Source organism: Nerophis lumbriciformis, linkage group LG04 (assembly GCF_033978685.3).
Source record: "Nerophis lumbriciformis linkage group LG04, RoL_Nlum_v2.1, whole genome shotgun sequence".
Lineage (NCBI taxonomy): Eukaryota > Metazoa > Chordata > Actinopteri > Syngnathiformes > Syngnathidae > Nerophis > Nerophis lumbriciformis.
Window position 1 is genome coordinate 10,815,552 of NC_084551.2, and position 12,890 is coordinate 10,828,441.

Genomic DNA, 12,890 nt, shown 5'->3' on the forward strand with positions numbered 1-12,890 from the left:
TTCACAATCTCAAATGACTGATGATCTGATAACAGTATGCAACATAATAGATACAACGAGACTAAAGGCCTTTTTCCAAACCTTCGTCTTCGGTCTTGTTAAATTTTAATCACCAACCCCCACCCATGTTTAAAAAGAGTCCACTTCCATAGCAACCTGCTCTGTGTAATAACAGGTTTTGTGAGTGGATTTCCCTTCATCACGGCATTAGGAATGTGGCTTTGAGGAGTAAAACATGACTGGTGCAATTTCCACAGGTGAGTTTTGCTGTTTCAAAGCTTTACTTTTGCAGTTAATTATTTTGTTTTAACTTTTTCTTTTTTACAGAGTTTTCCCAACTTACTCTTGACAATTTTGTAAGTGCAAGTTTTTTGTAATTTAATTTAACAGCTTCTTTATTTGGTTATATACTGCACATGCTAATGCATTTTTACTTTCATACAGGAGGACTTCCTGACCTCTGATGATCTCTTTGTTCACGCGTTCAACACATTTTTAAGTCTGCCGGTAAAGTAAGATTCATCAGTCATCGCAACATTTATTTGGGAAAAAAGTAATAATTCAACTCCCTTCATTTATTTAATTGTTTGGCCTATTCTTAACAGTCTTTCCCACAGGCTTTGCTGTACAATCAGGAGACTGAGCAGTTTGAAGTGGTCAGCAGAGCAGCTGAATTCACAATCAACACAATCAGAACAGCACTTGAACACAGAAAATCACAACTTGTCACCAATGACACCACAAAAAAAACAACTCCTGTTGTTGACAACCATTACACCGTCTCTGTAAGTACACACAATCTTTCATATTTATTTCAGATACGAAAGTAGTTAACTTGCTTTATTTGAATATTTATTTTCTTTTTAAACCGATTAATCACACTTTTGAATTTGTATTAATCGCTGTCATTACTCACATAATTTAAGTCATCTTTAAAAAAAAAAAAAATACACATTTTGGCACAAATGCATGTGTGAGATTGTCAAATGTATTTAAAAAAAAAAAAAAAAAGTTTTACTAAAATGCATGTCATTTATTTGCTCAAAACTTGGTAACAGTTTTGTCTAAAATCCTGTTGAGGTATATTTTGGAGTTAAATTAGCCAGCAAGCACACCATCACTCATCTTTGCACTGGTGTGTGTATTGATCTGATCACTGACCGTATAACAACATGCACCACTTTTCAGATAACCAGTCACGGTAAGTTGAAGGAGCATGTACGGTCAAAATAAATTGCGTTATTAAACTATGGATATGCATGCGTAAAAAACTCAATTTTGGTTGTGTAGATCACAACACATTTTTCTCTACAAGGCCCTGGTTTCTACTTACGAGGACATTATACTGCCACTCAGTGGTGGAGAGAGTATACCACATCACATGTTGGATTAATCTATCCATCCATGCATTTTAAAGTTAAAGTACCAATGATTGTCACACACACACTAGGTGTGGTGAAATTTGTCCTCTGCATTTGGCCCCTGGAAGGTAAAGGGAGCAGTGGGCAGCAGCGGTGCTGCGCCCGGGAATCATTTTTGGTGATTTAACCCCCAATTCAACCCTTGATGCTGATTGCCAAGCAGGGAGGTAAGGGGTCCCATTTGTATAGTCTTTGGTATGACTCGGCCGGGGTTTGAACTTCTACTGCTTGTCCCTTTCGGCGTTGCGGGGGGTGCTGGAGCCTCTCTCAGCTGCATTCGGGCAGAAGGCGGGGTACACCCTGGACAAGTCGCCACCTCATCACAGATAGACATACAACATTAACACTCACATTCATTCACTAGGGACCATTTAGTGTTGCCAATCAACCTATCCCCAGGTGCATGTCTTTGGATTCTAATTGGCCGAAAAGAAAACACATCCGATAGTTCAGATGGCAACTTTCAACTTTTTTTTTGTTTTTATATTCATTGCATTCAAAAAAGCCAAGATAAGTTCAAACTGAATGCCATACAAGAGGTTGGGTCTTAGGAGGCAACTGCAATAATTTTTTGTAATGACTCGCATGAGATAATACATTAAATTTGACAATCCTAAAAGGTATTTTGTATCTTGTTGTAGTGCCTGGACAGAGAACAGGGAATTCGGTGGATCAGAAAGAAGAAACTGCCATATTTCCTTCGAAGTAGTTGCTACAATGAGTACAGGTACAGTGTAGACATTGTTACTGTATAAACACACCAACACTACTATTAGGGCCCTGTTCTTCCATGTGCTTAAGTGAAAAAGCACATTACATCTCTGACACATCTACACATAACTTGCATGGATCCGGCATTTTCAAATTTAAAGTGTTTTTTCATGGATTTCAATGACATTCCCAAGCTGTAGGAAAACTCATGATCTACAATTTTTACACATCCAAAATGACTTGCTTCATTCCACTTGGGCCTCACTTATGTGGAGTGGGCATGTCTGCAGGATAGATGAGAGCATATGAATAATAGAAAGGTGTAAAAACACAAACAAAAAAAACTAAGCGCTAACGGGAGAATAAGTCCCATAGTGTTTAATAACTTACAGTAACTGTTATTATCCTTATAATCTGCTGAAAATCATCTCTTTACATGAATTTGAAAATGTCACTCTAATGTCGAATCGTTGTATGTTTGGGTAAACTTTTTTTTTTCTGATGTTTTGCAGATTAGCCAAGTTGTTGTTCCAGGGGGTACACGATGTAAATTACCACAGGAGAATATGCAGCTCTTGTCTATCCACCCGATCTCCCACACACTGTGACAGAGGAAATAACAATGCCTTAAATCTACATGGAGGTACACATTTATTTTATGACTTCACATTTGCCAGTCTCCACATGTTAACCAATATGAAATGTAAGAAGTGTGCGAAAGTTGTTCTTACTTGGGGCGCCAATGAAGCTAGAACCACTACTGTATGCATGCTAAAGGCTTCCCAAATCCTAGTAAGTGAAGTGATTAAAATATCAACTTGGCCAAGAGATGCATGTGTAGAATAAATATCCTTATATACAGACTTCCCTCGACACAGTGCACTGTGTCCATGTTTTCAAATATCGTTTTTTCTTTCTTTTTAAATATATTGTACCACAGTTTTGCCCTAAAGTGTGCATTTTTTTAAACACTTATGACTAAATTAACTAAAATGATCAATAGTGGTATTGGACACGAGATGAGAACAAGACAGTCAGAGCTCACTGTTCCGTATTGGGGTTAGTGATTGGCTCAGCTTCAGGCAGCATTGCTATATTGGATTAAAAGCCCTTTTAGGCGTTTGTGATTAAGGGCTATATAAATAAACTTTGACTAATTGAAAAGAGTTTTAAGGTGACTAAAGGGTGTTGTTCATAATGTTGAAATATGTTCTTAGAAGGTAGTGAACAATTTTTGGGAATCTTTGGGCACCTAGCGTATTCAATTCCGATTCTTTGGGTGGCAATTCGATAATCAATTCTCAATTCAACATGATTCTTGTCATACATTATTTGGTGAATAAATTAATAAAACTTTGTCAAAATCGGTTACAAAAGTTCTTGGCTTCTGACGTACGACTTGGCCTAAAAACATTTTTATACCATTTTGTGCGTGTGCGTGCGTGGGTGTGTATAAATGTATATGGGCTGTCAAAGTTAGCGCGGTAATAACGCGTTAACTATACATTTCAATAACTGCACACATTTTTTTTTAACGGCCGATTAACGCATTTACTTCCTTCTTGACCCTCCTGCCGTGTCGTAGCGGGGTAACTTGGCTGCAGTTCACTTGAGCAGAAATGGTTAAAGAAAAGGGCACATTATGGAAATATCAGGTTCAAAGCCAAGCAAGTTGTTCTCCCGACAAGAAAGACTATTTTTCGCCTTGAGAAGAGGCGACATCCTTGCAGCAAACGTCGATCTAGAAGTAGGTGGTGCTTCACTTCCGTGTTCAGATTACGGTTAAGGTTTTGATTGATTGATTGAAACTTTTATTAGTAGATTGTACAGTACATATTCCGTACAATTGACCACTAAATGGTAACACCCGAATAAGTTTTTCAACTTGTTTAAATCGGGGTCCACGTAAATCAATTCATGGTAGGTTTAGTAACAAGGTGTAGGGATAACATAACATTTAGATTGTTACTGTGACTGACTTAAGTAAGTAAGATGACAGAAAAGCTAAACAGAAATGAAAGACAGGATGTCGAAAGGAGACCTTTTTTAAAAAAAAATATTGCAAACAGTCGATCAGTCATCAAAATATGTTTAGACGTTTTCTCTAACCACACTTTTCCGTCTTCAAAATTGTGTAAATTCTTTTAAAACATCTTCTGGTTGAGTCCTCAATTACATAATGATTAGCATGCGGAATATTACATTTGATTAATTGAGAAGGTTAAAACATTGTCATGCAGAAATATGAGGCCACCCCCCCTGAAAATGATCTGTCTAGGGTACACATATTAATGTTAAATTTATACCTATCTGCGATTAATCGCGGTTAATTTTGAGTTGACTATGAACAATGCGATTAATCACGGTTAAATATTATAAATTGTTTGACAGACCTAGGTATATGTACACACACGTACTTTGTGTGTGTTTCTATTTTATTAATGAATTATTATTTATTAATTAATCATTATTTATTAATGAATCCCAAAAGTATTCACAGCGCTTTACTTTTTCCACATTTTTATATTACAGCCTTACACCAAAATGGAATACATTTATTTTTGTCTTCAAAATTCTACAGATAATGACAACATGAAAGTTTTTTTTTTTTTTTCTAATTGCAAAGTTATTAAAAGTAAAAAAAAATCACCTGTACTAAGTATTCCCAGCATTTGCTTAATACTTTGTTGTTGCACCTTTTGCAGCAATTGCAGTCTCAAGTCTTTTTGAATACGATGCCACAAGCTTGGCACACCTATTTTTGGGAAGTTTCACCCTTTCCCTTTTGCAGCACCTCTCAAGCTCCATCAGGTTGGATTGGAAGCATTGGTTTTCATCCAGGTTGTGTCTGTACATTGCTGCATTAATATTTCCCTTTATCCTGACTAGCCTCCTTGTCCCTTCCCCACAGCATAATACTGCCACCACCATGCTTCACTGTAGGGATGGTTTTGGCCTGGTGATGAGCGGTGCCTGGTTTCCTCCACACATGATGCCTGGCTTTCACGCCAATGAGTTCAATCTTTGATTCATCAGACCTGAAAATTTTGTTTTTCATGGTCAGAGTTTGAGTAGTCATTTTAGTAAACCTTTTACTAAGAAATGGCTTCCGTCTGGTCATTATACCATATAGGCCTGATTGGTGGATTGCTGCAGAGATGGTTGTCTTTCTGGAATAAGGTTCTCCTCTCTCCACAGAGGAATGCTGTCACTCTGACAGAGTGACCATCGGGTTTTTGGTCACCTTCCTGACTAGACTAAGATGAATGCAGCAATGTACAGAGACATTCTGGTGGAAAACCAACACTTCCCATCCAACCTGATGGAGCTTGAGAAGTGCTGCAAAGAGGAATGAGCCAAACTGTCCAATGATAGGTGTGTCAAGCCTGTGGCATGGTATTCAAAAAGACTTGAGACTGTAAAGGTGCATCAACAAAGGCTGTGGAAAAACTATGTACATGTGATCTTTAAAAAAAAAATATTTTTATTTTTATTTTGAATACATTTACAAAAAAAAAAAATTACATTGTCATGGGATATTGTCAGTATTATTTTGAGGATGAAAATTATTCTATTTTGGAATAAGGCTGTAACATAAAATGTGGAAAAGGTGAAGCACTGAGTACTTTCCAGATGCACTGTATATTTACAAACCTCACAGTAAATCTGTGTATTAAATCACAGTTTTACAATACACAGGATAGACCTTTATAAAGCAATGAAGAGGACATGCAAATACAATTCATAATTCTTGATTGATTCCCTGGGAAAAAAAGAAAAACACATTGATCCTTGAAAAATATAAATAAATTTAAAATCCAATTTAAAAAAAAAAAAAAAAAAAAAAAAAAAAAAAAAAAAAAAAAATTAAATAAAAAAAATAAAAGTTTTGTATGTGAATGTTTTTTGAGGACCCCAAATAATTAATAATTCATAGTCCACTGAAATTAATTTATTGCGGTCATATCCATAACCGGGCAGCACAGTGGAAGAGGGGTTAGTGCATCTGCCTCACAATACGAAGGTCCTGAGTAGTCCTGGGTTCAATCCCGGGCTCGGGATCTTTCTGTGTGGAGTTTGCATGTTCTCCCCGTGGCTGCGTGGGTTCCCTCCGGGTACTACGGCTTCCTCCCACCTCCAAAAAAACATGCACCTGGGGATAGGTTGATTGGCAACACTAAATAGGCCCTAGTGTGTGAATGTGAGTGTGAATGTTGTCTGTCTATCTGTGTTGGCCCTGCGATGAGATGGCGACTTGTCCAGGGTGTACCCCGCCTTCCGCCCGATTGCAGCTGAGATAGGCTCCAGCGCCCCCCGCGACCCCAAAGGGAATAAGCGGTAGAAAATGGATGGATGGATATCCATAGCCAATTAACAGCGTTAAACGAGGGATTACTGTAATGCAAATTAGTGTTTAGGCTAATAGACTAAGGTATAAAAACATATTTAAAAAAGGTTATCCCATGAATACAAGTACAGAGATTGGGGGGAACATTTTTGATTTTAAGATTTATTCATTATTCCCCTTGAATAATAATATAGAGTGATTTTAGATGAATACCTCTATTTTTTTGCTACAGGTTGTGTGAGAATACATCAGCCGGTGTCTTTGGAGCAGAGCAGACAAATCTACACGTACTGCAGTGAATCGTCCAGATGTTCCTCCAGATTCTCCAAACACTCTTTGCCTTGCTCTTTCTCCTCCACCTCAAACCTGAAATGTGCTGCTGGCACTGACATCTCAGAACCCTCAGCCTCACCTGGAGAGAATCCACTTGTGGATTCCCTGGCTGCTGAAGTTGTTCAACGTGTGATCGAAGATGCTGTATACATCTTGACTGCACAGAGCCAAGCAAACACAACTCACCCTACCCATAATGCCAACACAAATAGATGTTGCAAGTGCAATGGTGGGTTACAGGCTTTTGATGAGAAGAAGAAGAAGAAAGAAAACTTCCAAGAATGCCAAAAATGGAGTGGTGACAAAATACAGCCTGAATGTGAAAAGACAATGTCTGAGGGGAGTTGGAGCAGAGGATGGGAAACTGACCTTGATGTTTGCTGCCATGGTACCTGTTGCCAAGGCAACAAACCTGGCATTGATGGCTTAAAGGAGTTTTTGCGAGGCACACCAGGAGGCAAGTTGTTAAATCTGTGGTTTGACATAGAGAGACTGAAAACGATAGAAAACTCAGAGCGCAAGAACAGGTGATTATGTCATTGCCATCATCTAAGTCTCTTCAGTAATCATACACTGTATATGTACACTCACTGTACAAGGAGATTGATTGTGCAAAAAGGACATTTACTTTGGTTTGTGCTTTTAGCTTTTTGGCCGTAATGAGAAGCCGCTATCTCCTAAGCGGCAGTCAGAACTGTCTGAACAGGGAGCAGCTCTGCACACTGTGGCTAACTACCTCCGTCTGCTGGACAGAAGAGAACATGTGTGCCATTCAGCCCAACCTCACAGAGTCACTCATCTCCTACTGGTCACATTTCAACCATTCAGATAACATTTTTGCCTGTTTTTCCTATTCTCCCTGATGATATTGCTCCTATGCAACATTAACAATACTTGATTGGATTCACTGTGTATAGTAATTTTCCATTAATTAAAAAAAAACAACTTAATTTCAAGGAAGTGCATGTTATACATATACAGATTTGAGGGGGATTGTAAGACACCATACATAGAACATAAAACAAGCAACAATGGTGTTCAGGAGGAAGGGGGAATTGTGCATTGTCAAATGTGCCACTTAATGAAAAGCTATCACAGTAATTATTACAGTAATCCCTCGTTTATATTGCCATTGCTGGTTCCGGACATGGCCGCGATAAATTCATTTCCGCAAAGGAGGACTCAATCGTAAATGGAAGATTTTCATAGCTCGAACATAAACCTGTTTACTACCTTCTTAATACATATATCAACATTTTGAGAACCCTCTAGACCGGAAATAACACCCTTTAATCACTTTTACACATTTTTAATCCAAAATAGTAATGCTGCTTGCAGGTTGAACCAATCAGTGGCCACAATACTGAACAGCGTGCTGTGATTGGTTTAGTCTCATCTAGTGGCCAATACTACTGTCCATCCATCTATCCTCCTCCTCCCGCTTATCCGAGGTCTGGTCGCGGGTGCAGCAGCCTAAGCAGAAAACCTCACACTTCACTGTCCCCCAGCCACTTCATCCATCTCCTCCCGGGGTATCCTGAGTCGTGCCCAGGCCAGCTGGGAGATAAAAGGAGCTGAGCCTCAATTAACCGGTCGATCTATGTTACCATCCTCACTTATAGTCATGAACTTTGAGTTATGACCAAAAGGACAAAATCACAAGCAGCCGAATATAGTTCTGTCCATCCGGTGGCGGGGATCTCCCTTAGAGATAGGGTATGAAGCGCTGTCATTCGGGAGGAGTTCAAAGTAAAGCCGCTGCTCCTACACATCGAGAGGAGCCAGATGAGGTGGTTCGGGCATCTAGTCAGGATGCCCCATGGACCCTTCCCTGGGCAGGTGTTTAAAGCACGTTTGACCGGTAGGAGGCTACGGGCAAGACACGTTGGAGGAGACTGTCTCGCGGCTGGCCCGGGAACGCCACGGAATCCCTAGGGAGGAGCTGGACGAATTGGCTGGGGAGAGGAAAGTCTGGGCTTCTCTGCTTTGGCAGCTTCCCCCGCCACACAACCTCGTATAAGCGAAAGAAGATGGATGGATTGATAGAAGGATGTATTTTTTACCAATAAGTGAGGCAGATAATATTTGCCACTTACCCCCTGGGAAGGGATGCTAGAGTGGCCCGAATACAGTACATAACGCCTTTCTAGACAACCTACATTAAATTACATTTCACAGGCATACTGTATTTATAATATTACATAATTATTAGCCAGTGATGACATGTTTGCAAAAAATCAAAATAAGATCAGGTCTTAATTTAAAAACAGTTTGCATCATACTGAGTAGTTTGTCTAATATATGTTTGGCTGTAGTACATGAATACACCTCTTTGTGATGCAGTGCAGTTTAAACCCCTAAACGCAACATCCACAATATAGCTGTATTTAATCTGTGTTCATGGACATTTTTTAAACGGTTATTGTATTGGATTGCATTTATAAGTCTTTCCTTCTTTCCCCCACAGGTTTCCTCGCTACTGCACATCCATGTATGTCCAAAAAGACATGAGTGTCAGCCCTCTTTCTGCCTTAATGACCCCCGCTTCACTCTGCCCAGACAGCTTTCTGTATGGCGGATCCTTACATACTGTTCACACACCTGTAAGTGCATGAGGGTATACGTTTGTCCTTCTGAAGGAATGTAGAAACTGAGACCTTAATAATCTTACAAAATTAAAAGTATATAAAGTGAACTTTGTTTTCTTTTTCTTTTTACTTCTACGAACAGTCTATATGTGGCGAAAGCCAATCAGTAGACTGCACAGTAAAGGAAAAGATGCTGCAAGCGCTGTTTGTCGACCCTCATTCTGGCTCATACTTCACACACTTCTGTGAGCAGTCTGGAAACCAGGTATAAACAATACAACATACCTACTCCTACCCCGGAGAGTATAGCGCATTGAAATTAAATGTACACGTTTCAATGTTCATTTTATGTTTAATGGGCATTTTTAAACGATCATTATTACTTTCTTTCATCCAAAGATGTGGGAAAATACAGTTTACTTTTGGATCGACCTCCAGCACTATCATGAGCTCTTCTACCAGGATGGATTGGATCCCTACAGAGTGCAGAGAGTGGCTCAGGTACACAAACATTCATACTGTGTTAATACATAGACTTATTTTATTTTATTGCCTGAACCAACACATGTAGAGCATAATACAATGTTCTTGTACTTTTTCATGTTTTTACTTCAAATTTCTTGTACTAGTTCATACGTATAATTGTACAACGGTATATATTATCCACATTTTTACATACAGTAGCAATTATGATGCTTTTCTTTCTTTGTGGTCACAGCAAATGTTTGTGTGGCAGTTTTTCAGGCGGTGACTAATGAAATCCAATTAACTGTCAGGCTCATTGTTCTGTTGCTATGACAGTGGTCTTTGCTGACGGTGTAATTTAATCACCCTCTCTAATTAACATCAAATATTTGGAAAGAAAAACTAAGATATTTGATGGTTTTAGCAATAACTTCTCTCATCTCCTTTTTGTCAGCTTCTGTACTCCAAATATCTCCTCAGCTCTGCCAGGAGGAGCATTGGCGTGACGGAGGAGATCAGGAGGCAGGTGTACGGCGCGATGATGCCGGCTTTTGAAGAACTCTTTGATAAAGTGGAGGACCACGCCTTGAATATTCTCATGGAGGCATGGACAGAGCTGGTTGACCGGGACAAAGATTCCTTCCTGCAGGTGAGGATGGGTCACGCCACTTTTCACCTGTATTATGTGCAAATACCTCATCTCGACAATTACTTACATCAATCTGTGGTGGTCAAAGTCAGGCCAGGGGGTTATTTGCGGCCAACAGCTTATTTTTAGTGTCCCGCGCAGAGATACTCAAACTTGATAACGCAATAGTGAAGTGAATTATATTGATATAGCGCTTTTCTCTAGTGACTCAAAGCGCTTTACATAGTGAAACCCAATATCTAAGTTACATTTAAACCAGTGTGGGTGGCACTGGGAGCAGGTGGGTAAAGTGTTTTGCCCAAGTACACAACAGCAGTGACTAGGATGGCAGGAGCGGGGATCGAACCTGCAACCCTCAAGTTGCTGGCACGGCCGCTCTACCAACCGAGCTATACCCCGTGCTGATGTAAAAAGTAGTAAAAAAATCGCCTCATTTTGATGCAAAAAGAATGTAGACTCAGCCACATGCAACAAGTGCTTGAAGGTGATATTAAAGTCACAAAAAGTCTGACGCTCTTTTTAAACTTTATTGCCAACCGTAACATAGTCTATACCATACTTGCCAACCTTGAGACCTCCAATTTTGGGAGGTGGGGGGCGTGGTCGGGGGTGGGGCGGGGGGCGTGGTTGGGGGCGTGGTTAAGATAGATAGATATAAGAAATACTTGAATTTCAGTGAATTATAGCTATATATATATATATATATATATATATATATATATATATATATATATATAAAGAAATACTTGAATTTCAGTGTTCATTTATTTACACTTATACACACACATAACACTCATCTACTCATTGTTGAGTTAAGGGTTGAATTGTCCATCCTTGTTCTATTCTGTCACTATTTCAGAACACACACATTATACAAATATACGTACATTATAAAATCAATAAGAAAACGGGAGCTCTAATTTGGGAGTCTGAATTAGGATCAGAAGTTCCTATATAAACATTGCGCACCCACGTCGCCTTTTTGTATTGATTACTGCAGCTGTACACTGGATTCATTCACAAATACAAACTACAACTCACAAACACTTTAGAGTTAGGCTCCACCATCAGAATGTGTACTTAAACTTATAAAGATCACATGGATATTATTCAGTGAGTTGATTCACCAAAACTAACCTGTTATACAGGAGGAAAAAGCACTCAGGACGTTTCAATTGTTCACAGACTGGTCGCGCTCATCAGAATGACAAGACACTTTCGGTGTGCAGGTGATAGCATTCAATTGGGAAGAAACGCCCTACTGCCCCCTACTGACCAATGTGAATACTGATAAATGTGTAATGACAGCTCCAAAAACGAATTCAAACCACAAAATAAAATAAATAAATCAACACAAAAATGTGACACATTATGGGTGGGTCACATATGCATGTACAGTAGATGGCAGTATTGTCCTGTTTAAAAGTGTCACAACATTGCTGTTTACGGCAGACAAACTGCTTTACGGTAGACGAAAACTTGACTGCTGTTGTTGTGTGTTGTTACCGCGCTGGGAGGACGTTAATGAAACTGCCTAACAATAAACCCACATAAGAAACCAAGAACTCGCCCTCGATCATTAGCTGTTTATATTGTGGGAAAGCGGACATTTGAACAGGCTGTCAACATGTCACTCAGGTCTGCATGGAGCTGGAGGGGGCGTGGCCTCCAGCTCCGCCTGAATTTCGGGAGATTTTCGGGAGAAAATTTGTCTTGGGAGGTTTTCGGGAGAGGCGCTGAATTTCGGGAGTCTCCCGAAAAATCCGGGAGGGTTGGCAAGTATGGTCTACACTGACTGAAATTTTTGTCAATTAGTTTCTCCTCAAATAGAATATGATTTTATTTGAATAGGGATGATACAGTTCAACATAGTTCCAAAACAATTAATGCACCTGATATGCTGTACAAGAAATTTATAGGAAATGCTAATTCCCAATTCTTGTTTTTAGCTGTTTTAAAAAAATAAATAACAGGGGTTAGTGCATCTGCCTCCCAATACGAAGGGTTCGATCCTGCGCTCGGGATCTTTCTGTGTGGAGTTTGCATGTTCTCCCCGTGACTGCGTGGGTTACCTCAGAGTTCTCCGGCTTCCTCCCACCTCCAAAGACATGCTACTGGGGATAGGTTGATTGGCAACACTAAATTGGCCCTAGTGTGTGAGTGTGAATGTTGTCTGTCTGTCTGTGTTGGCCCTACGATGAGATGGCGACTTGTCCAGGGTGTACACCACCTTCTGTCCGAATGCAGCTGGGATAGGCTACAGCACCCCCGCCACCCTGAAAGGGACAAGCGGTAGAAAATGGATGGATGCATGGAACATACTCTAACACACTATACAATCAGTCAACATACTAGAATAACATATGGGGAAATAA

At 39.7% G+C, this 12,890-nt stretch overlaps 1 protein-coding gene across 1 annotated transcript in view; it reads left to right on the plus strand.

Annotated features, from left to right (window-relative positions):
* Window positions 1-121: 121 nt before the first annotated feature.
* The window catches only part of LOC133594091 (regulator of G-protein signaling 22), a 70,736-nt gene continuing 57,967 nt past the window's right edge, over window positions 122-12,890 (plus strand). The window contains exons 1-12 of the mRNA XM_072912919.1: window positions 122-257; window positions 328-356; window positions 445-507; window positions 606-785; window positions 2,063-2,148; window positions 2,645-2,775; window positions 6,713-7,340; window positions 7,460-7,621; window positions 9,281-9,416; window positions 9,544-9,666; window positions 9,801-9,902; window positions 10,321-10,515. Of these exons, the coding sequence (XP_072769020.1) occupies window positions 236-257; window positions 328-356; window positions 445-507; window positions 606-785; window positions 2,063-2,148; window positions 2,645-2,775; window positions 6,713-7,340; window positions 7,460-7,621; window positions 9,281-9,416; window positions 9,544-9,666; window positions 9,801-9,902; window positions 10,321-10,515 (1,857 nt within the window). The 5' untranslated portion in view covers window positions 122-235. The remainder of the gene's footprint in view (window positions 258-327; window positions 357-444; window positions 508-605; window positions 786-2,062; window positions 2,149-2,644; window positions 2,776-6,712; window positions 7,341-7,459; window positions 7,622-9,280; window positions 9,417-9,543; window positions 9,667-9,800; window positions 9,903-10,320; window positions 10,516-12,890) is intronic.